The sequence below is a fragment of the Schistocerca gregaria genome, chromosome 3 (genome assembly GCF_023897955.1).
Source record: "Schistocerca gregaria isolate iqSchGreg1 chromosome 3, iqSchGreg1.2, whole genome shotgun sequence".
In the NCBI taxonomy this organism is placed as follows: domain Eukaryota; kingdom Metazoa; phylum Arthropoda; class Insecta; order Orthoptera; family Acrididae; genus Schistocerca; species Schistocerca gregaria.
In genome coordinates, this window is record NC_064922.1 from 558,685,459 (window position 1) to 558,711,671 (window position 26,213).

Below are 26,213 nucleotides of genomic sequence, written 5' to 3' on the forward strand. Positions count from 1 at the left end.
TGATGATTTGAACTCTTATGAAGATAACGGTCGGTATGAGTATCTTTTCTGTATACTTTGTGACCAAGAGTACCATCTGCTCGTTTAATTACTGAAACGTCCAGAAAATTAATCTGTCCATTACTCTCTGTCTCCATGGTAAATTGAATTTTTGAGTTAATGCTGTTCAAATGCTTCAGAAATTCGTTCAGTTGCTCTTCTCCGTGATTCCATATCACAAAAGTATCGTCCACATACCGATACCACTTCAAAGGACTTTTTCTGGCTGACTGAAGTGCCTGTTGCTCAAAAAATTCCATAAAAATATTAGCAGCGACTGGACTTAGGGGGCTACCCATAGCCACTCCGTCAATTTGTTCATAGAACTCATTATTATACTGGAAATAAGTCGTAGATAGGCAGTGCCGGAACAAGGCTACTATATCAGTAGGAAATATGTCAGATAGATAAGCCAGAGTTTCGTTCACCGGAACCATAGTAAACAAAGATACAACATCAAAGCTAACAAGGATATCACTGGGGCTTATAGTAATCCCCTTCAGTTTTTCGATGAAGTGCATGGAGTTCTTAATATGATGATCAGTCTTTCCGATAAACGGTTGTAGCAATGAGGCAAGATATCTAGCCAACTCTTGAGTAGGGGATCCTATAGCACTCAAAATCGGCCTAAGAGGGACATTTGGTTTGTGTACCTTAGGTAACCCATATAATCTAGGAGGGAATGCTTCCGTTTTACAAAGATCTTTTTTATCTGCTGCAGGGATAGAAGACTTTTTTATTAGTTGGTTAGTAGCTGTCAACACTTTTGTTGTAGGAAAAGTGCTAGCCAAGTTTAGAATTGAAACAATCTACAGACCAACTAAGAAGATTAGTGAATGTTTAAGATCGGCGAAGGATGCACGACACCCTTTAGCTACTCCGGGTGTTTACAAAATTCCGTGTAGTTGTGGGAAAGTTTACATTGGAACAACTAAAAGAAGTATCAGTACTCGCCTGACTGAACACAAGAGGAACTGCCGATTGGGACACACGGATAAGTCAGCTGTAGCAGAACATGTTTTCGAAGACGGAGACCATGAGATAAAATTTAGCGAGACAAGCGTGCTAGCTAAGACATCGCATTATCATGCACGTATGTATAGAGAGGCGATAGAGATTTTTAAACACCATAATAATTTTAACAAGAAAGAAGAAGGTTTGAAGTTAGATAAAATATGGCGATCAACTTTGCATCAAAGATGTGACAATCGATTACCTTCGATCGAGAGTAATGACGCCAGTCAGAGATAGTTTTACTGTTGACATCACGTGACGAGTGGTGGTGCCCTCTACCCGCTCTATATATACAGGACCTCCGCGGCTTGGTAGCCAGTCGTAGACTCGCCTCGGAAGATGTTGTCCGCAGCTGGCAACGAAACGTCAGGGAGAAGAAGTTCTACTGTTCGACCACGGCCTCTCAGCCCGGAAGTTTTAATTACTGTTCTCACGTCTCCTTGACAAACCATCTCTGCAGGTTCCGTGCAAGACTGTCATCAATTTGAGTGGCATGGTGTTGAGTGATGATGCGGTCTCGGTTTTGCAGAAAGGTCTCAACTTCGCTCCCACCCCCAAGTTCACTCCGGTCGCAGAAATTGTTAGTGCTGTTGAACAGGTTGCAGCTCGACTTCCGCCAGAATCAGCCGAGGAAATACGTCGTGAAACTTGTCGTGCGTTGACGAAATCCAAGCCGATGAAGTCAAATATCAGCAGTAAAGAGAGGGCGGCCATTCGTGATCTGAGGGAACGCTCTGAAATTGTTGTCTTACCGGCTGACAAAGGCAATGCTATAGTTGTTGTCTCCCATAAGGACTACACTGATAAGATGCAGAGCCTGCTAAATGATGATTCCTACCGGAAGATCAGCGTTGACCCTACAAAGAAGGTGGAGAACAAGACGAGGGTTCTTCTCAAGGACGCAGATTTACCGGAGGGTGACACTAAGGGTACCCCAAGGTCCGGTACCGCCTAGACTATATGGACTCCCGAAGGTTCACAAAGAGGGGGTACCATTACGCCCCATTGTCAGCAACATCAGGGCACCTACATATTTGCTGGCCAAATACCTGACGGGAATATTAAGTCCTTATGTGGGTAAATGCCCTCATCACATCCGTAATTACGTGGATTTTGTTAAACGCCTTGATAGCTTCAGGTTGGATGAGTCAGATATCATGGTGAGTTTTGACGTCGTTTCCTTGTTTACGAGGGTACCCCTGCGAGAGTCGCTAGAGTTGATTGGTCAGAGGTTTGACGAGAATACCACTGAAGTTTTTAGGCATGTCTTGACTTCCACGTATTTTCTTTTTAATGGAGAATACTACGAACAAACGGAAGGAGTCGCCATGGGTAGCCCACTTTCACCGGTGGTAGCGAATTTGTACATGGAGAACTTCGAGGAGGAAGCCCTGTCGTCATCCGAATGGAAACCTACTTGCTTTTTCCGTTACGTGGACGACACGTTCATCATCTGGCCACATGGTATGGATAAACTCCTTGACTTCCTTACACATCTAAACTCCATACACCCCAACATCAAATTCACTATGGAGACTGAAACGGAGGGTAAATTACCTTTCCTTGACGTCTTGGTCAGGAGAAGGGCTGACGGCACCCTAGGTCATGGGGTGTATCGAAAGACAACACACACTGATCTGTATTTGCACGCAGACAGCTGCCACCACCCTTCACAGAGGAATGGGGTACTTAAAACTCTTGTACATAGGGCGCGCACTATCTCTGACACAGAGAGTCTACCCCAGGAATTGGAACATCTGAGAACTGTATTTCGAAAAAATGGGTACTCAGAGTGGCAGATCCATCGTGCTCTCCGCCCAACCACTGCATCACAACCTGTTGAGATGGATGAGGTCACGAGGGAGGAGGTAGGCACTGCATTTATTCCATACACAGGCGCACTCTCGGGGAAAATCGCCCGCATTCTGAAGAAACACCGGGTCGGAACTGTGTTTTGTCCTCCGAATAAAACTCGTGCACTGGTTGGGAACGCCAAAGATGACCTCGGTTTGAGGAAGGCCGGCGTGTACCAGATTCCGTGTCAATGTGGCAAGTCGTATATTGGTCAGACGATGCGTACCATCGAGGATCGATGCCGTGAACACCAGAGGCACACTCGACTGATGTATCCGAGCAAGTCGGCGGTCGCTGAACATTGTTTGTCGGAAAATCACGCTATGGAGTATGACCGCACGAGGATTCTGGTACAGACGTCGAGATACTGGGACAGCGTTGTTAGAGAGGCCATCGAAATTCGCACCAATGACGACCTCATAAACCGTGACTGTGGCTATAATCTTAGCAAGGCTTGGGAACCAGCGATTGGGTTAATCAAGAGTAAATCGAGCAAAAGCATAGTTGTGACGACCACGGCGGACAGAGCCATCACACCGACGTCATCTCAGACGCCGTCGCAGTCTGTTCCACCGCGCTACCGTGGCGTGGGGCGCGGACGGCGGAGGGAGCGCGCCGCGGGCGGAGGGTATTTAAATCGGCCGCCGCCGCGTATCCTCATGGGGACAACCCGTACCCCTTCACGCCGGCACACGCAAAACCATCACTGCCTCACCAACCGTGCGATCTTCGCCACACGCGAGGCATGTTGCGTGAGGTGGTAACAAGGAAGGAGCTAATACTGCTCAACAGCCGCCCCATCTTCACCCCCTCCGACTGGGAACACATCTACCAGGTCGCAGAGAAGTGGGTGAAAGAGGAGTGGCGCTCCGGCAGGCGTAAACCTGCCCCAGAGGACATGCCAGCCACCAACTACTTCGCTGCTTTAAATTCAGCGGGGTAGCCAGAGGCCCTTTCAAATCGTGAGGCCATCCACACCACAACACAGAGGAGAAAGGAGGAACAGCAGCACCGCTGCTTAGCCTCCATCATCTCCGGACAGAGGATGTCCGAGAATTAAGCGAGACGAGACGACCGAACCCAGTTCCCCCTGAGCAGCCATAGCGTACGGATCTCCGTGCCGGCGCGTTCACAGGAGCTCAGTCCGTCAGTTCACCTGATGATGGCGACATGTTTGATCGCCGAAATATTGTGCCCGTTGGACACTATAGACCGGCAGTACACCCGTGGATATTTTGATTATAATAAATTGCTTTAAAGAATACAGACAGTTGAAGGAATTATCTTAAAAGCATTTCATGTAAAAGCTCGGCTGAAGGCCACACACTGCCCATCAAACAATCAGGGCTTAAGGCCTGGGTAACAAGAATTTCATTTAGAACAAACTTTCAAAATTTAGTTTGTGACAAATCAATCTTCAACATAAAATTTAAGTAATTTGAATTCTTTATTTTAAAATTATAACAAACTAAATTAAACGAAGGCTGAAGGCCTAGCACAGTATATCAGACTAAAATGAAAATCACAATCTGAAATCAACAGTGGTGCTCAGAAGCGTTCCAAGGGTCGGCCTGAGGAGGTAGCTCAAACGAAAGGTGAGGTGAGACAGGCAGCCAAGATTAACGTTAAATAATTGGATGGCAACCCGATCCAGGGATGGCTGAAGGACCGACCAACAACTTAATGAATTCCCTTCCGCCCGACCAACGGTACGACAACAGAAAATATCAGCTGAGGACGAAGGTACCAGCAGCACTACGTCTTCAAAATTGACGTCTAATAACAACCAAAGCACAATAACCACTCTTTAAAAAAATAGGAACAACAACTAAAAGGCTGTAGTACTACAACCAGTGCCGGGCAGCATCAACACGGCGAGGAAAACCACACTGCTGGAAAACTACGCAAATGACCAGGCCAGGTAACTGGGGTGTTAACGGCCACAAGTCAGAAAATATCGCTGGTGCACTTCACTGATAAGCAACAACCAATTTAATAGTTAAAGACCACACAGGAAGATGGCTGCAAAATTCCACTGACTCCAACACACCATACGTTGCTGCTAGCCAGAACGGCCCAGGAAGCAACAACCGCAAAGAAAGAAGAGATGTCACAGCAGTTGAGGTTTCGCAGTTAGCACCTCACAATCCGACAGCGCGAGCACGCCGCCAGCGGTCTCAGCCTGACCGCACACCATGGAGACTACCTCGCTGCTCTGTCCCCACCGACGGACTACTTGCAGCACTCAGACAGCATTAAAATAGTTGCTCAGTCGAAACCACACAAGCTACACACGGTTCCACGAAAACACTTCCACAAACAACACTAAAATCAGTGACTGTGGAACAACAAGGACGAATCACAAGTCGACACACACGAAGAACCCAGAAGCGGTCGGCGACCAAATACGCGTCGTTCGATGAGACGACCGATCGAACGACCAGCCAAGGTGGTCGAGTCATGGATGTCCGGACCTCACTGCTGCTCCGTCCCGATTACCCATAAATACTGGCGGTCGCTCCAAAGATAGTATGACAGTGTTCTTATCCATAATCGCCGCTGCTGCCACTCACGGGCAAGCAAGCCAGCAACTTAGTGACGCCAGTAAATCGAATAAGAAACGGGACGGCAGTACCGGAAAGACAAGATGTCAAGCAATTAACGACACTACCACGAGCCGCGCAAGGCTCAATCATGGTATGGTACAATGCAGGACAATATAGACTAGTTACATGATTTTCAGTGGATGTAGTATTGCGATCTACGATTTGTTTCCTTAGTTTATACCACTTTGTAATATAATAACTTAGTCCCAAAACATGTTCTGGTAATTAAATCACACATTTAACAACTGACGCGTAATATTCTCAGTACTGATTCATGAACCAGTAATACGTTGCTTGACAATACATATACATGCTTAGAATTTAGGTCCTTAGTCACAGTCTTCTCACGTGGTATTGCTTCAGCTTATCCTGGTGTACAGCTGTCTATCCAAAGTACTGTCTGTTTTTTAAAGTCATCTGTCTTTTGACTGGTTTGAAGTCCTACATCGCTTCCTATCTTCTGCACTACTTTTCATTTCTACAGGGTGTCCCCGAAATGTTGCGACGAAATTCGAGGAGTTGTAGAGGGTGTCTTGAGGAACAAATGGAGGATAGGAATACGTGTCCAGAAATGTCATCCAACGAAGCTACAGAACGTCGAAGTCATAGAAGCCGATGTCTGCCACTAGGTCAACCCCTTCGGCAGCAAATATCACGTTGTACACTGACGAAATGTAAGAGGAACGCCTCGCAATGTTATTTCTTATTCAGTGATCGCAACTGATTGCCATGATCGCCAGTGGAGAGGATGGAGCTAACTGCTGCGTAGACAGGCCTTGTCTCCAATGAATGCGATATTCTGTTGCCTTGGTGGATGACTGTTTCGGACACGGGTTTCCATCTGTAGTTTATTTTTCTCCTGTATTTTAGAGGGTTCCAGGAGAAAAATAAACTGCGGGTGGATACTCGTGTCGGAAACCGCCACCAACCGAAGCAGCAGAACATCGTATTCATAGGAGACAAAGCCGTTCTAAGCAGCAGCTAGCTCCACCTTCTCCACTGCAGGTCGTGGCAATCAGTCGATCAGTGAATAAACAAACAACATTGAGAGACTTTCTGCCTACCGTCCTTCAGCGTGCAAAGTCACGTTTGCTGCCGGCGCCTATAACACCGGCGCGCTCTAGCGTCGTTGAACGACGTTTCCCGACACTGGTTTCTACCCGCAACTTATTCCTCAAGACACCATCTACAACCCCTCGAAGTCTGTTGCAACGTATATAGAACGCCAAGTTTATAATTTCTTTGTACTAGAACGCATGTTCTAGTATTTGGCTGCACCTACATTACTTTTTCCATTTCTAATTCCTTCCAGCGCAAAATTAATTTTCGCGGCCTGCGTGGCAAATGTTCCATTAACCTGACCATTCTACTGGTAAGGCTTTCCCATAGATTTAATATAGGACCTATTTGTTTTTTTCAGTACCTCCTTGTTTCGTATCCCGTCTCTCTACTTTACTACATTCTTCGATAGTACCTCATCTGATAGGATCAAATTCTCCCCAATTTATGATCGTTTGAAGTGGCGTAGTGATGAAGGTAAGGGTCTCGAACTGGGGAGGACGGTGGATTCAAATACTCGCGCCACACTGAGATCAGATTTTCGTGGCTTCCCTAAACCACTTCAGGTCACTGCATGGATAGATCCTTTGAAAAGTATACGCCGATTTCCTTTCACATCCTTCACACATCTCAGTTTATGCACAGTCTCTAGTTACGATGACGTTGAAAGGACGTTAAAGCCAAATCTTCCGTCCTAATTTATACTTCTCATATTTTCGCTTGGTATATATTTCAGTTCCACACAATGAAATGCTCTAGAACTTTCATCAGGTATGCCACATTCACTTGACGAATCCACCCCTGCAAGAGCTGTCATCTGCGGAGAGGAGTGAGTGTTTGTCAAACCAGGAACATAAGAATACAACCCTGTGAAAATGGCTGTTGTCATCTTTGAAGACGGGAGGGTCGACAGCATATACATATCAAAATGCAGAGGAAAAGGCAATGCTTAATTACAGATAATGTAGAGATGAACATCGTATTTTCATGGCAATGAATGGTCGCAAGTCACAGTGCGAAAACTGCCCCAAAACATCACAGAACCACCTCCGACCAGATCGACAACTTCCACTCTTCAGTGTGGCATCATTGCACTACACGAGTTCCATCATTTGAAAAGAAGCTAAATCGTAACTCGTCGGACAATAGACGTATCCAGTCAACTACTGCCCAGGTACTGTGTTTTTTGTCCAATTAAAGACGTCCAACTCTACATGCCGCTGAGAGCAATGACCTTTTGCGAAGTACCTGGTTCCGAAAGTCCAATGCATGCAGCTCCATTCGCAACGTTGGTTCGCTGGAAACTTGTTGCATTCTTTCAGTCGTGGATCCTTGCGGTGGGAGAGGGGAGAAAGTAAGAAACTGAGACCCCACATTAGAACCTTACTGTGGATCCGTGTCTGCATTCAATGACAGCAGCAATTTCTGTCGGGTTTGAAAAATATTGTCATTGGCAAGGTGTGACATCCGTCACTAGTCAATGTCGGTTAGGGAGTTTCAACAACGGCTGTTCTTAACATGTGTTACATGACTGTGAGTGGTCCACCATTCCTTGTAGACAATCCACAATGATACACCAATCAACCTCTTCATCTCAGAAGAACAGTTACACCCAATGTCCTCAATTATTTGGTGCATATATACCAATCGCTGTTTTCACCTACAGTTTTTACCCTCTACAGCTCCCTCTAGTACCATCCAAGTTACTGCCTAATGTCTTAACACATGTACGTGTCCTATTACCTCGTCGACCTATCTTACAGCTCAAATTTCGTATAATTGAGTGGCACATACACAGAATTTCATTGTAAAGAGGCACTGTCCTGTATTAGGTCAGCAGTGGCGTGTCACCCAACCGTCTGGTATCAGTTCTACGCGACTTAGAGCGCTCCAAAGCATTCGCTGTGAGCAGCAATTCCTTGTCATGTTTGAAACCGATTGTATCTGGCAATGTATGACAATTGTCTCTGGTCCACGTCAGCTAAAGTCTTCTTACTAGCATTGCTCCTACGCCGTATTACATGGCTGCGAGACATACAGCATTACTGTCTTGATACATCAACAAATCGGTGGACTGCACTCACGATCTGATAACAGGAGAGTCCAAACACGATAACTGCTAACTGCAATCCTGTCACTTCTCCATGTAGAGCCTTCTTACTGCGGTGTTCCTTATAACCGACTGACACATAAACTATCTGATCAAAAGTATCCGGACACCGCTATGTGATGCGGAATTGGCGACTATATGTCACGAGAGGCAGACTCGACAGGGTAACTGGAGGTGGGAGCCATTGTGATATTAGCAGAGAAGCAGTAACAGTAAAATGGGTTGTTCACGAGGGCTCGGTGATTTCGAGCGTAGTGACTGTATGTCACCGGAGTAACAAATCCATCAGGGTCATTTCAGCCTTTCTAAAGATGCCCAAGTCGACTGCTACCGATGTGAGCGTGCAGTGGAAGTGGGGGCGAAACACCACAGCTAAACCTAGACGAAGCAGACATCATGTACTGACGGACAGGACCTCCAAGTGTAGCAGACGGTGGTTGTAAGAAAAAGCACGAAATGAGTGCAAGGGATCACTCGTGTGTTCCAAAGTACTGCCAGTAGTCCAGCTACCACAATGAATGTGAGAGTTAAATGGAATGGAGTACGACGGTCGTGCAGCTTCTGTCAAGCCACAAATTTCTGTAATTAGTGCTAAGCAACACATGGGGTGATGTAAAGAATGACGCCATTGGGCAGTGTATCACTGGAAAGGGGTGATTTGAAGTGAGGAATCACGCTATATACTTTGGAAATCCAATGAATGGGTTTGGAGAATGCCTACCATCATGCGTAATTCCAACAGAGAAGTACATAAAAGATGATGTTACAACATGGGGCTGTTTATCGTGCTGATGGTGTCCTTCCCTCATTGCACTTAGGAAAACGCTATATGCAGAAGTATATGAAGACATTTTGTGGCACTTCAGGCTGCATACAGTACAGGAACGTTTCGGATACTATAATTGAGTGTTTCAGCGTGACAGTAAACCCTGTTGTGCGGCAGTATCTGTGAGGTAATGGTTTGTGAATAACAATATTCCTGAAACGGACGAGGCTGCCCAGTGTACCAATCTGAACCCAATGGAACACATTTAAGAAGTGTGAAAAGATCGACTTCGCTCCGGAACCGAACATCACCACCACTTCTGGTTTCAGAAGAACAGACTGTCATTCCATCACTGACATTCATGCACCACACTGGAAATGTCCCTGGCAGAATTTCAGATATCATAAACTAAAGGGTGGACGTATCCCATGAGTAATAAAGGGACACACACACACACACAGCCAACAGCCGACCCACCAGCCCTTCATATGATCTCCATCACAATGCCACCCAACACCTCCTTCCCCCAATCATTCCACCCCAAAATTATTTCATGTGTAGCGCTGCCCTGCCAGAGCCGGCCGACAGAAGTTCATCTTTTGTCACTGTAGTCGCTCAGTAAAGTAGGTAGCAAAGTGTGTAGGCTGCACAGGAAATTGGTCGGTCGGTCGGTTGGTGTGTGTGCGCAGTGCCCTTGATGTCCATTACTAGGTGCTGGACACTTTTCAGAAGGTGTACCCACCACTTGGCCGGCATGACATAATTCAGAGCGGTGGAGGGTAACGTGACAGCCTGGCAGAAGTCCTACACAGGTTGTTGTTGTGGTCTCCAGTCCTCAGACTGTTTTGATGCAGCTCTCCATGCTACTTTATTCTGTGCAAGCTTCTTCATCTCTCAGTACCTACTGCAATCTACATCCTTCTGAATCTGCTTAGTGTATTCATCTATTGGTCTCCCCTTAAGATTTTTACCCTCCACGCTGCCCTCCAATACTAAATTGGTGATCCCTCGATGCGTCAGAACATGTCCTACCAACCGATCCCTTCTTCTGGTCAAGTTGTGCCACAAACTCCTCTTCTCCCCAATTCTATTCAATACCTCCTTATTAGTTATGTGATCTATCCATCTAATTTTCAGTATTCTTCTGTAGCACCACTTTTCGAAATCTTCTATTTTCTTCTTGTCTAAACTATTTATCGTCCACGTTTCACTTCCATACATGGCTACACTCCATGCAAATACTTTCAGAAACGACTTCCTGACATTTAAATCTATACTTGATGTTAACAAATTTCTCTTCTTCAGAAACGCTTTCCTTGCCATTGCCAGTCTACATTTTATATCCTCTCTACTTCGACCATCAGCAGTTATTTTGCTCCCAAAATAAGAAAACTCCTTTACTACTTTAAGTGTCTTATTTCCTAATCTAATTCCCTCAGCATCACCCGACTTAATTCGACTACATTCCATTATCCTCGTTTTGCTTTTGTTGATGTTCATCTTTTATTCTCCTTTCAAGACACTGTCCATTCCGTTCAACTGCTCTTCCAAGTCCTTTGCTGTCTCTGACAGAATTACAACGTCATCGGCGAACCTCAAAGTTTTCATTTCTTCTCCATCGATTTTAATACCTACTCCTAACTTTTCTTTTGTTTCCTCTATTTCTTGCTCAATATACAGATTGAATAACATCGGGGATAGGCTACAACCCTCTCTCACTCACTTTCCAACCACTGCTTCTCTTTCGTACCCTTCGACTCTTATAAGTTCAGATGGTTCAGATGGCTCTGAGCACTATGGGACTGAACTGCTGTGGTCATTAGTCCCCTAGAACTTAGAACTACTTAAACCTAACTAACCTAAGGACATCACACACATCCATGCCCGAGGCAGGATTCGAACCTGCGACCGTAGCAGTCGCACGGTTCCGGACTGCGCGTCTAGAACCGCGAGACCACCGCGGCCGGCACTCTTATAAGTGCCTTCTGCTTTCTGTACAAATTGTAAATAGCCTTTCGCTCCCTGTATTTTACCCCTGCCACCTTCAGAGCTCCAAAGCGACGAGTTGAGCTTTTTTGAGGGGGTGGCTGATATTTTGTCCTGTGAGATTGTCTGTAGTGACGGGTGCCGGCGATGTGCCCGCAGGGCCCGACGTGGGAGTGGAGCGGCGAGCTGCCGCACGTGGCGCAGACGATCCTGCACCAGCACGCGATCCAGGGCGACGTGACGGAGCTGCAGCTGGCCGCCGTGCGCTGGACGGCCTACTGCCGCCAGGCGCTGTCTTCGCCGCTCGACACTCGCATCCTGCTGCGCCTGCTGCAGGACCTGGACGCGCGCTGGCCGCACGAGACGCTGTCCCGCGAGGAGGTAGGCGCTAAGCGGCCCGCGCGCGCCCGCACGTCTCGCCGGATACCGGAGGCCCATTTTCACTATCGTATTCACACGTAGTCTCAATCGGCTCTGCTATTCCGATCAAATATCGGTTTTCCGAGCGTCAGTTGTTCTACACTATGGTCGGCCAGGTCGTTCAAAATTTCACTTTTGCACAATGCGCTGCTTCCGAGCGCTCGTCACGTCTCGACTTTGCTCGGTCCCTCTCGGTATAGCGTCACATTTCATACAGCAGAGCGATGCGACACTTCCTCCCAGCATTTGATGAGGCTTCTTTTGATCGACGCGGCTTTCTTCAGCTCGCCAGAGTCTTGGTGTAAGCGCTGTTTTTCCTTCGCTATTTGTTCGTAGTATAAAGGAAGTTGGTCCAGTGGTTATTCACACAAAAATAGGCAGTCTAGTGATCTATCGTCGCAAGATTTGGATGGTAACGAGTACAGATGGTTGAAATTCTCGATACCCATTACGCAGTAGCGAAATGGATGAGTAGAGGAAATTTGCTATGGACCGACATTACACACCATACAGAAAGAATTTAAACATTTAGCTGACGAGGAAAGAACCAAAAATTACAAAGCTCGGCAGACCAGATCCTTTGTTCTGTACATCAAAAAGCACTTTGTTGTAAATTAGCAGACGTAGCTGACGTGATGACATTGATGGTAGAATTAGCAAATTTTCGGAAGTAGCATACATTATTACGCCGTCAGCTATAACTGTTTCAATGAAACTGAACTAAGATTCTACATCTACGTCTACACCTACATTTATACTCCGCAAGCCACCCAACAGTATGTGGCGTAGAGCACTTTACGTGCCACTGTCATTACCTCCCTTTCCTGTTCGAGTCGCGTATGGTTCGCGGGAAGAACGACTGCCGGGAAGCCTCCCTGCGCGCTAGCATCTCTCTGATTTTACATTCGTCATCTCCTCGGGAGGTATAAGTACGGATATGCAACATTTTCGATACTTCATCCAGAAACGCACCCTCTCGAAACCTGAACAGCAAGCTACACCGCGATGCAGACCGCCTCTCTTGCAGAGTCTGCCACTTGAGTTTGCTAAGCATCTCCGTAACGCTATCACGCTTACCAAATAACCCTCTGACGAAACGCGCCGCTCTCCTTTGGATCTTCTCTATCTCCTCTGACAACCCATCCCGGTACGGATCCACACACTGATGAGCAATACTCAAGTATAGGTCGAACGAGCGTTTTGTAAGCCACCTCCTTTGTTGATGGACTACATTTCCTAATGACTCTCCCAATGAATCTCAGCCTGGCACCGCTTTACCAACAATTAATTTTATATGATCATTCCACTTCAAATCGTTCCGCACGCATAATCCCAGATATTTTACAGAAGTAACTGCTACCAGTGTTTGTTCCGGTGTCATATAATCATACAATAAGATTATAGAGACTAATCCTTTTGCCAGAAAAGTTCCAGGACAGGCCTTTTTATTTCTCAGCTTGCAATACTTAAAAGGGAACAAACGTTCCTTTTATGTTAACGTGTGTGTCCTTGAAATGACCTTGCGCGTGTTTCCGCGAAACTCACTATATGGCAAGGCTGTGCTTAGTAATACACTGTCTGGATTCTTGGCACATTAGTTTTGGTGACACAATCGATGCTGATTGTGAGCAAAGAGTGAACAATAAGTTCTGCGTTTAGCTGGGAAAACCCTGGTGAAATGTGGACGATGATTAAGCAAGCAAATGCAGCGAGGCCTTTTCAAGAAGGCAACTGAAAGAACAGCTTCATCAAGATATCACAGACATAAGGCGGCCTCTTGACAAATGAGCTTACAAGCATCGCACTTTCTAAATTTCCCTGCTTTCTTTCAAGACCTCCAGAAACTTTGGTAACTGTGTATAAATGCCCAAGAGGGCTGCTCCGATGGGAGCTAGGATCATTATGTGGTAAGTGCAATTTTTATTAATCTGTCCTGTAACATTTCTAACAAAGGGAGTATATTCAGGAAGAGTCATGCACGACGTAATACCCCTTTTATTTCGTGAATGATTTTCAGATACCGAAGCTAGGTTTTCGGCCAATGATATCACGCTAAGGGACACGTATTTTGGTGTGTAATACAGAATCTTCGCTCTTGTATCGATCGTGATAATGAAGCAAGTATAATTTTTTTAATGGCATCCGAAAGTGCATGAGAAGACGACTGGATTGCAGTGATACAATGCTTGTTAATTTTTTAGTAGGAACTCTTTGCAAAAGAATGAGAGAAATATTCTAAAACTGAAAGGTAAGTCGGCCGGAATCAGCTATTACGTTGTAAACATGGTCATGTCATTCTACGTCGTTGTATTAAGCTTTTCGACTCTTTACTTCTCTGTGCCCCAGAACTAACAAAACTGTGTTGTCTGTCGGCAGATCATTTATGCTTCATACTTTCTTGCGTTCTGACATGTAAACCAATGCGAGGAAGTTAGACACGCTATTATGAGACGAATGTCAAGAAAATTCTGTCAAAATGGTAATGAAAAAGTGCTCGAAGAAACTGTAGTTGTTTCCACAAAAACCTGGAAAGTACGCACAATTGAAACAGCTTTCCTTAGTCCCATCTGATACGCCAGAAACTAGCATATGCCACAGTCCCACAAAAAAAATCGTAGCTGTTTCTAAGTCGTATACAAGACGAGGTTTTATTTTAGTAGCGAAGACGTGCCTTGCTGCATCGGCATATAACGGCGGAGCCTGGTCTGAGAGCTGTGACCTACTCTCGCCAGATTGCTTTCCAATTTTAGTGCATTTCTCGGATTCTCTTACGAAAGGCTTCAGTGTCAGTAATAAAAGCGCTATATCATCGTAATTGCCTTTCCAAGACCTATTGAATATAGTTATGAAAAGTATACGTTTCCATTTGTAAAAGTCATACCTGTATCAAGATCTCGGTTGATGCGTGATATCAGCGCATTACCCACACAAAACGGTGCCCCTCAGCCTACTATCAATTGCACGAAACCTCGTTTCGATATCTGTAACAGTTCAGGAAATAAAAGGGCCGTCAGGTCTTTTGTAATTCAACTACATTATTTCAAATTAGGTTGGTTAAATCAAGGGGCATGCCTGAAACGATTTTTCGAATTGAAACCCGCTATTGTTAAATTTATGAAAGAAAAATGAAAGGAGGAAAGAAAATTGGAACACCCAGGATGGGCTGAAGACCTTGCATTCTACGTGGATTTGACTGCACACTGCCCACATTAAGATATTGCAAGGTGAGAAATAATCTATTTATGATATGACGGGGATATGTTTGAATAAAATAGCATTGTTCGGGTGATAAATTATGAAAAAAAAAACACCGTCCATGTCCCTAAACTCACTGGTGTTAAAGAAAAAGTGAATTTGAACAAACTTCTGTCGCGTTAAAAGAATTACAGAAACAGCTTTCCAAACATTTGAGCGCACTGCCAGTTCTATATTTCCTTGTGATCTCTTTTAGAGACCGTTTTGCATTTCATTTTAAAGCGCCCCTGGGCAACTGGAGATTGAGCTGGTCGATCTGCAACGTATTTCCCGTTTATAAGCCAAAGTCTTCTGTGTCGAAACTACCCCGAAGCTCCACATTCCCGTCCCTATAATTAGATTGCAAACGTGATAACAAAGTTTCGATCAACGTAAATGCATGAAAGACTGCTTTCGATTATGAAACTAAATAAGTCACGGTTACGTGGCAGCCTGAGTCACAAAAATCTGGAACTGTTTGCATCTGTCCATATGCCGACACTTTTTGTCGGATGTAAATTTCATTTCGTCTGCTGTACTGGAAGAATAATTAAATTATACTAAAACTGATTTGTTTGTGATGTTGCTGAGAAAAATGAAGTATAAAACAAAGCCAGGTGCTGCATGCAGTGATTTCGCGGCTCCTCCTCCTTTCCCCCTCTCCCCAGGCAGACAGTGAGGCGTAATATCGGTTGAAGTGTGCACTCGGGCGAGAGAGATTGGCATTTGTGCACGAGCACCGCACACTAGTAGAGATTCTGGCTGCCTGTTTTACACGTATGGTGTCTGTAGATAAGCTGTTCTAATTTCATCAGCACAATATTTAGCTGAGTTTAATTCAGTTTGCTTATTTGCATGTCTAGTGAACTATATGTTTGATCTCTCGCTATGATGTGGGTCGAGTAAGTATTGCAGTAATAGTCCACATCCTCAGTGAAAAATATCGCTAAACGTTGGTCATTTACATAATGTTGTAGCCTTTTCCTTTTTTTTTTTTTTTTTTTTTTTTTTTTTTTTTTTTTTTTTTTTTTTTTTTTTTTGCTTACATTGACCCATACAGAGTATAAATGGTAATTTTACAGCGTACCACGATGATATAGGGCAAGTCCAGACGAACAGTTTTTGTAGACCACACGTGGCCTACCAAGCCGGGAAACAATTTGAAATTCGCCTAAGAATGATACCTAATATGCAGCACATGTGCGCTGTACCTGGTTTTGAATATCTTATCACCTTTTAACACCACCGGTTTAGTCGATGGTAATTGTTTGTGGCTCATTTCCTTTTCTCTTCAAAGTATAAAATTGGCGCTTGCGTAATCTGTACATCAAAATTTTGTGAATTTAACTAGCTTAAAATTAACGATTAAACCGTTTTGTTTCTCTGGCCTTTTACGAGATTACCATGCCAATGAGAGTTTAGTTGAGATCGAAGTATAAACGTAAATAGTTTCGAGTAGTGACTAAAAAAGCGTTTTTTCTGTTTTCATTACCCTCATTGGAAACTTAAAATTCCTGAAGTTAACGCCGGCCGGTGTGACCGAGCTGTTGTAGGCGCTTCAGTCTGGAAACGCGAGGCCGCTACGGTCGCAAGTTCGAATCCTGCCTCGGGCATCGATGTGTGTGATGTCCTTAGGTTAGTTAAGTTTAAGTAGTTCTACGCGTTAGGGAACTGCTGACCTCATATTTTAAGTCCCGTTGTGCTCAGAGCCATTTGAACCTAACATTGACGAAAAAAATTAATTTAAATAATCTGACCGACGAAGCCAGTTGTATAAGAATCATGCGCTGTAGCTTACGTGGCTTTTTTAGGCCAATTTCAGGTCATTTTTCGGCTTGACACACCACAGGTGTCTTAAATAAAATACATCAGACTCCACCACTCAAGTCTACTCCACTGTGGTACGCTGCGAACTTATCCTTTACATCACCTAGAAAACAGATATTTAGGTTTAAGAATGACAGCTGTGATAGCTCCAGCTGAAAGAAACCTCCAAAAAATCTTAGAACTAAGGTGAAATGGCCAAATTACGCACCAAGGAATTTCTAGGAAAACACTCACATGGAAGGACTTGACCCCAAGGTTGTTGAACAGCATTCACCGTTTACTTTCAAACCAAAAAAAAAAAAAAAAAAAAACAACAAAAAACCATTCAAATGTGTGTGAAACCTTATGGGACTTAACTGCTGAGGTCATCAGTCCCTAACCTTACGCACTACTTAACCTAAATTATCCTAAGGACAAACACACACACCCATGCCCGAGGGAGGACTCGAACCTCCGCCGTGATCAGCCACACAGTCCATGACTGCAGCGCCAAGAACGCTCGGCTAATCCCGCGCGGCTTCAAACAACAATTTAGTTAAACCATTATTTAATTAGAAAAAGATTATTTTGAACTGTCAGTTAATCCAGATTTACTTTACGAATCTCAAGACCACGTAATGTGACTAATTAATAACAACAGAACCATGATTCAGAAGCTGGCAAATGCTCAGAATAAACCATACAATAACAGTTCTAAAAAAATCAAATTCATTTGCTGTGGGGAACCAGCCCCTTAAGCACAACTAGTGGAGTAAAAAAAATCGCCCTTTAAGAAAATTAACTTGATCAAAATTAGAATAATAATTAACATTTTATCAATAATATTGACTTAGAGAAACAGTGAGAACCTATCATTAAGGAAAGAATAGGTCCCCAAAACTATTCATCGACACAGTAACAGACCAATTGCTAGAACATCAAATTTGACAGTAAGCAGCTTCATAGAACATGAAAAACAAATAAGTTTTAGTTATTACATGAAATACTGAAGGCCCAAGGCCAGTTTGCAACTACAACTTAAGTTTGCCAATTAAGTGCGTGGACTTGTTGCAAACGGGCATAATACATAGACGGAGTCTCTCTGGAATGGTCATACACAAGGTGTCGCCCGATGTCTAGGGGTCCCTTTCTGATAGCAAATGAACAGATGCGAGCGCGACCATCTCAGCGACCCAAGCGTGGACGATTAATGAAAGCAAGGTAGCCCCAAGCAAGAAAGTAGATTAACAAGTAGGATGGGAGGCAGACCTAGCATACAAGAACTTGTTAGTCCACATAAAAGAGGGGAAACTCGCTTTATTTCCACAGATGGGTACCGATGACCTCGCTGTCTGGTCTCCTTCCTCAAAGCAACCAACCAACCAAACCACAGATGGGTAGGCCAAATAGTAGCTACACTACGAATATTAAATTTTCTTTCACAGAACCTTGCACTACGACACTACTCATAGGACTAACAAAAATTTAAGCAATCGCCCGAAATACCCTAGCCTTGCTGCCTTTGAATCTCAATAACACGAACAAGCTTATATACACGACAAAATGCAGTTAGTCTACTGACTAGACAGCACAAGAAATTTACAGAAACCTTAAATATATAATCTGCAGGAAAATATTACCTAGGTCAAAAATTTACATCGCCAAGGCCTGCAATGCTGCGCAAGATGCTACAAGTAAAATGCCATAACTTAAAAATAAGGCAAATTAAGCTTCAGCAGCTTACGGTTTACCACAGTTCCAATAGAGAGCCCACGAATAAGTAAGATGTAATATACACCCAGCAGAACAATCGTCTTGTGAAGTAACTGTAGTAAAAAAAACTTAGCAGTCCACGTGGGCAGTACTAGAACACAAAAAGATTTCCATTGATTTTCAATACAAGTAAATGTATGAATACAAATAAACGCACTACAAATAAATCCAATGCAATACGAATAAAAGCAATACAAATAAATGCGTGAATTTAAAACAGATCGCTCATGTGGAAGCTTAATGTCATGTTACACACAGTTGGGGCCAAAGCAGTTGTCTAAAATACAATCTCAAGATATTTCTCAGGAATGCTGGCGATGAAAATGCAGAAGGAAGCAATTACAATGCTTGGATCTAGAGTTCAGAACAATAATACCTTCACTTCCAGAATATCCGCTTCATTCTCCATAAATATGACTTTAGCGGACAAACGGAAGGCGCAGTGCGCCAGCCCACGGAGTTATCACCAGCATGCAACACGACCAATAGTGCGCACTTCCTCGTGAACTGTCTTGCCAAGCTCGGTGCACTCACTTGACTGCCACTACGCCAACTCTCTCCCACTCACTCAGCTTCCACCTCCCAGCCTCTGAGCAGCACCTCGCCACACTGCGCGGCAGCTTACCGAAGATAAACGAGCTGCCATGGCTCAAGCGCGCTATAGTCGACAACGGGTCCGTAACCTTCGCCCCTACGTTTGGGAGAAAGAAACATGGGTGACGCATGTGGAGATGTTGATAGTCTGATGAACCCTTCTTGTAATAGTTTATCGATAATCTTTCTCATCTCCTCCGTCTCACATGACGACAATCTACAAGGTGGATGGCAAAGAGGAATTCGATTATGTAGTCAAAGGTGACGTTAAAGACGATTAGTTATACCTAAATTCTCAGTATGAATATCAGGAGATTCGTCCAGTAATTGCAACAAGCATTTAGCTTCTTCCATTTTTAAATGACAAACGTCAAAATCAGTTTCACTACCTTGAACGTGATTAGCCCCAAAACTACGAGGATTACAAAAGCGGTACGTTTGGTTTAGAACCTGTGTTCTAGGGGTAGCGAGGTAGCGTCTTTGATTAGTAATCAAAACGTACTCCTTCCCAGGATCGAAACCCACCACTACTTAAATTTTGATTAATAATCCCCACTGGCGGCTGAAGACTCACAGGCATAAGAATTCACCCTCGTTCTGCCAACGGCCTGGTCAAAGAGGGCGAAGGAGCAGACAGAGGTTCAGGGCACTCTTGTCCTTGGGGTGCGAAACTATCCCTAAAGGTGGAAACATCAGTGATCATCAACGGCATAAGGATACAGAAGGCGATGGACACGACTCTATTAAAGACACATAACGTGTATCCATAGGACATGTAGCCAGTGATTGAAAAAGTGTGATGATGATCTCTCCATTGGCCAAAGGCTCTGGAATAGTCCCCCATTCGGATCTCTGGCAGAGGACTGACGAAGGGGCAGTGACCGTGAGAAAAAGATTGAATAATCAACGAAAGGATAATTTTCTACAAGTCGGGGCGTGGAATTTCAGAAGCTTAAATGTGATAGAGAAGCAATAAAATCTGAAATGGGAAATTCAAAGGCTCAATCTGGATATAGCAGGGATCACTGAAGTGAAATGAAAAGAAGACAAGGACTTCTGGTCAGATGAGTCTAGGGTAATATCAACAGCAGCAGAAAATGGTACAGCAGGAGTAGGATTCATTATGAATAGGAAGGTAGGGTGTCTTATTGTGAACAGTTCAGTGATGTGGTTGTTCTTATCAGAATCGACAGCATGCAGACTAACCTGAGGTTGCGGCAGCTCTTCATCTGCCTAACGACTAAAAAGTCGCAACCACCAAACCCAAGACGTGCCGCGCAAGGAAATCAGACATTCGGTAAATAGTGGATCACGCCTGAGTTGGCTGGAATAAAATTAATCTAATTCCTTATAACAAAAGAAATAACATCTTTGGGAATGAGAATGAGTGTCATTGAAAAATTAGTAACAAGAACCTACGGTATCACAAAGAGATTTATTAACTAATAGCAAGATCAAGAGAGAAAAAACATATATACAGAAACTTAAGCTGTATAACATTTCATTAACAGGAACTCAGGTTGATTGGCAATAGACCTGGGGAACCTAACTGTAATTTACATGTAAATGAGACTGGCTACTGTGAACCAAAGGATGCCAATCCAGGCTAGCACACTCTGCTGTGTCGTTCCACTGGTTGGTCTCTCACGTCAAAATATAATTAAGCATGCTGAAACACCCGCTAAACCCACTGGGCAGAACAGATGATTAGGATTGTGGAAAGGGCCAAATAAGGTTAGGGTCAGTTTCATCTTAAAATTGTAATTTATTATAATTTAATAACACGTTTACAACCAACGCGGCACATAGCCGAACTTTTACAACTGAGTTTCAAATTTCAAATCTAAATGCAATTTTTTCACGGTTGAAGGCCTCCGAACAAGAAATCTTAAAAATCAACAAGATTAAAATGCAATTAAAATTGCAAATAAAATAATTAAAATATATATATATATTCAGCTACGCTGAAAGCCTCAAGGCAAAAGTGGATGGACAAACATAAACAAGATGCAATACAAAGGGCTGAAGGTCCACAATAAAATTTCCAGAATTGATTTACACAATAATGTTTTTTTTTCTTTTAAAGCATTGACTATCATAGATTATAAACAGACAATTAAACACCAAAAGTTACGAACGTGATTATCCACAATGAAATATATATTAGCTGTCAAAACTACACACCACGTTGGACAGCGACAAAAGGTGAGGAGAGCACGCTGCCTGAAATTACGTTAGTGGCCAGGGCAGGTAACCGGAACACTAATGGCCACAAGGCAGAAAATTTCACTGGTGCACTGAATTGCACTCTACATCTACATATACATTTACACTCCGCAAGCCACCCAACGGTATGTGGCGGGGGGCACTTTACGTGCCACTGTCATTACCTCCATTTCCTGTTCCAGTCGCGTATGGATCGCGGGAACAACGACTGCCGTAAAGCCTCCGTGCGCGCTCGTATCTCTCTAATTTTACACTCGTGTTCTCCTCGGGAGGTATATATAGGGAGAAGCAATATATTCAATACCTCATCCAGAAACGCACCCTTTCGAAACCTGGACAGCAAGCTACACCGCGATGCAGAGCGCCTCTCTTGCAGAGTCTGCCACTTTGCTAAACATCTCCGTAACGCTATCACGTTTACCAAATAACCCTGTGACGGATCGCGCCCCTCTTCTTTGGATCTTCTCTATCTCCTCTGACAACCCGACCTGGTACGGATCCCACACTAATGAGCAATACTCAGGTACAGGTCGAACTAGTGTTTTGTAAGCCACCTCCTTTGTTGATGGACTACATTTTCTAAGGACTCTCCCAATGAATCTCAACCTGGCACCCGCCTTACCAACAATTAATTTTATACGATCATTCCACTTCAAATCGTTTGGCACGCATACTCACAGATATATTACAGAAGTAACTGCTACCAGATGGCAGTTATAAGAGTCGAGGGACATGAAAGGGAAGCAGTGGTTGGGAAGGGAGTGAGACAGGGTTGTAGCCTCTCCCCGATGTTGTTCAATCTGTATATTGAGCAAGCAGTAAAAGAAACAAAAGAAAAATTAGGAGTAGGTATTAAAATCCATGGACAGAAATAAAAACTTTAAGGTTCGCCGATGACATTGTAATTCTGTCAGAGACAGCAAAGGAGTTGGAAGAGCAGTTGAACGGAATAGACAGTGTCTTGAAAGGAGGATATAAGATGAACATCGACAAAGCAAAATGAGGATAATGGAATGTAGTCGAATTAAGTCGGGTGATGCTGGGGGAATTAGATTGGGAAATGAGACACTTAAAGTAGTGAAGGAGTTTTGCTATTTGGGGAGCAAAATAACTGATGATGGTCGAAGTAGAGAGGACATAAACTGTAGACTGGCAATGGCAAGGAAAGCGTTTCTGAAGAGGAGAAATTTGTTAACATCAAGTATAGATTCAAGTGTCAGGAAGTCGTTTCTGAAAGTATTTGTATGGAGTGTAGCCATGTACGGAAGTGAAACATGGACGATAAATAGTTTGGACAAGAAGAGAATAGAAGCTTTCGAAATGTGGTGCTACAGAAGAATGCTGAAGATTAGATGTATAGATCACATAACTAATGAGGAGGTACTGAATAGAATTGGGGAGAAGAGGAGTTTGTGACACAACTTGACTAGAAGAAGGGATCGGTTGGTAGGACATGTTCTGAGGCAGCAAGGGATCACCAGTTTAGTATTGGAGGGCAGAGTGGAGGATAAAAATCGTAGAGGGAGACCAAGAGATGAATACACTAAGCAGATTCAGAAGGATGTAGGCTGCAGTACGCACTGGGAGGTAAAGAAGCTTGCACAGGATAGAGTAGCATGGAGAGCTGCATCAAACCAGTCTCAGGACTGAAGACCACAACAACAAACAAAGGATCCTTCTTTCTATGTATTCGCAATACATTACATTTGTCTATGTTAAGGCTCAGTTGCCACTCCCTGCACCAAGTGCCTAACCGCTGCAGATCTTCCTGCATTTTTCTGAAATGTTCTAATGCTGCAACTTCTCTGTATATTACAGCATCATCCGCGAAAAGCCGCATGGAACTTGCGACACAATCTACTAGGTCATTTATATATATTGTGAAAAGCAATGGTCCCATAACACTCCCCTGTGCCACGCCAGAGGTTACTTTAACGTCTGTAGATGTCTCTTCATTGAAAACAATATGCTGTGTTCTCTTTGCTATAAACTCTTCAATGCAGCCACACAGCTGGTCTGATATTCCGTAGGCTCTTACTTTGTTTAACAGGCGACAGTGCGGAACTGTATCGAACGCCTTCCGGAAGTCAAGGAAAATGGCATCTACCTGGGAGCCTGTATCTAATATTTTCTGGGTCTCATGAACAAATAAAGCGATTTGGGTCTCAAACGATCGCTGTTTCCGGAATCCATGTTGATTCCTACAGAGTAGGAATATAGTTAATTGCACCGCATGGTGGCTAAATTTCAGCAATAGAAACACTCGGTGTTGCTCACAGGAAAATCTGCGAACCATCGAAACGAACCACACAATATGAACGGACGTGGCTTGGGTAGTTGAAACCAATACTCAACTTTGACGTCCTGGATCGGTGAACCACGAAGCTCATAGCGATCAGACAACTCTACACATGCTCCGACGCTGCGCAGGGACCGCCAGCGGACCCAGCTGACTGCACCGCGCGGAGATAACTTCCCTGGACTGCACCGCGCGGAGATAACTTCCCTGGTCCGCAGCAACCGACCGATTCGCCTCAGAACGCCGACAACATCTAAAATCGTCGTCAGTGGAAATAACGCCAACTACACACACAACCTGACAAACACTTGCACGAATACTTGAACGATACACAACAGTAACTAAGCATTCACGAAGACTGATCGTGTGTCGATGCACACACAGCCGACTCATGAGCGATCGGCGAGCCAAAACGCCTGGTCCAGTAGGACGACCGACCGACGATCCACCGAGACCGTGGCCCGGCTCAAGTGATGCGTGGCGGCAAAGGTCGGGCGAGCCATGTGGATGCAGACCTCACTGCTGCTCCGACTGCACTAGTGCTGCGTTGCAACTCCCCGACTGGCAGGTCCGGACTGCGCTCCAGACGCGTTCCAACTGACTGGCAGCCCGTACTCGGACCCGAACGACCCGAACTGCGACGAACTGGCGTACGACAGACGACGAATGGCAAGTAATAGCAGTCGAGCAAAGATACTGTGAGAGGGATGTATTGATACGCGCTGTTAACGCTGGTCAAGGTCAGGCTAAGCAGCAACTCAGTGACAGTAGTAATTTAAATAATTTAAATTAACGTAGTGAGGTAGAAGTACGTTAGAAACAGGGTGTAAAATACATGATGGCGGCAACAAGAGCCATGCACAGCTCACATGCAATGGACACTGGGAGTGATTACTGCGAGTACAAGGCTGCTATGGAAACAGATGGTTGTGAAAACGATTGATAAGCTACTGAATTTGCCAAAGCTACCCAACATTACCGATATAGCTGGAGAAAGATGATATTCTGCCGTCTGCATGCGGGCGCTGCCAATGTGTCTTACTACGGGAGATGACCGGATGTCTTTACAACTAACTACTCTCTCTGAAGAAACAGACAGCCGAAAAGCAAGTCCCTGCCTCTCCTTTTGCTCAAAACTTTCCGAAAAACAGCATTTCCCCCTGATGTTTTGGAGTAAAACTATCATGGCGCAGCAGTGGTGACCGTCCCAATCATATTTTCTAGCAAAGAGACCCGATCTTCCTCAACACATTCTGTTCTACAAAAAAAGAGTACACAATGCCTGGAGGTCCTGCAGCCAAACCCCCAGAACATTTCACAATATGAAGGAAGCTTCCTAGTGAAAGCAAACTCCGCCTCGTCCCTAAAACGATTTAGTGGGCGCCGTTTTGGTGAGACGCGGCGGCATCTAAGGAACGCGCCAACTGAAGAAATCCGTCATCCTGTCTCACAAAGTACGCTGCTCTTGTAATAAACACAGTAGCCAGGCGCCAGCCAGACGTTGCTTTGCCTGGACTCACACACGGGATAAGGAGACCGGACTGCCACACCACGTCCACCCACTAATAAAACGGCTAGTCCGGTATGAGGATGCACGGCGCCACCAGTTTCTAAATAAGCGTCATTTCGCATTCAGTCACGGCGTTCCCACCCTCTTGCTTAGCTGCTAGCGGAACAAGGCCGTCCGCCAGAATGGCGGCCCATAAACCACTGCCCTTCAGGGCCCATAGCTAGTTTTGGTAACTACAAACGAATCCACGAACTTGCTTGCTGCTAAGGGAAAGTTCTAAAGCTGACCCTAATCCAGTGGTCACCTCCAGCGTCCAAACAATCCGTCTCTATAAATAACTTTAACCCCACTACTGTTACTCAAGTCATGCGAGTACTGTGAGATTAATGAGTGGTTTACCCTAACCTTAATAGCCAATCAGATTAATATCAATCAGGGAAAATTTAGATACAGCACAGGCGAATGAAATTGTATGATAATCACCGAAACAAAATGAAAGTGGAAGTGCCTGATGGGTATTACCATGGCAGTGGCCTGCCCGGAAGGCACCGCCATCTTTCAAGCAAACCAACGCCGCCAACGGTAGTTCATGTATACATGCCAACGTCGCAAGATGAAGAGGAAGAGGCAGATAAAGTATATGAGAATATTGACAGGGTAATACAGCATGTAGAGGGAGGTGAAAATCTAAAAATCATGGGGGACTGGGATACATTTGTAGGGGAAGGAGTAAAAGAAAAGGTTACAGGAAAATACGGGCTTGGGACAAAGAATGAGAGAGGAGAAAGACTGAGTTCTGTAACAAATTTCTGTTAGTAATAGCAAATACTCTCTTCAAGAATCATACAAGGAGGCGTACTTGGAAAAGGCTGGGTGATACAGGAAGATTTCAGTTATATTACATCATGGTCAGACAG

At 44.4% G+C, this 26,213-nt stretch overlaps 1 protein-coding gene across 1 annotated transcript in view; it reads left to right on the forward strand.

The window, feature by feature from the left end:
* The window catches only part of LOC126353909 (BAI1-associated protein 3), a 1,859,046-nt gene that overhangs the window by 1,591,236 nt on the left and 241,597 nt on the right, over positions 1–26,213 (forward strand). The window contains exon 14 of the mRNA XM_050003139.1: positions 11,594–11,815. Coding sequence (XP_049859096.1) covers positions 11,594–11,815 — 222 coding nt within the window. The remainder of the gene's footprint in view (positions 1–11,593; positions 11,816–26,213) is intronic.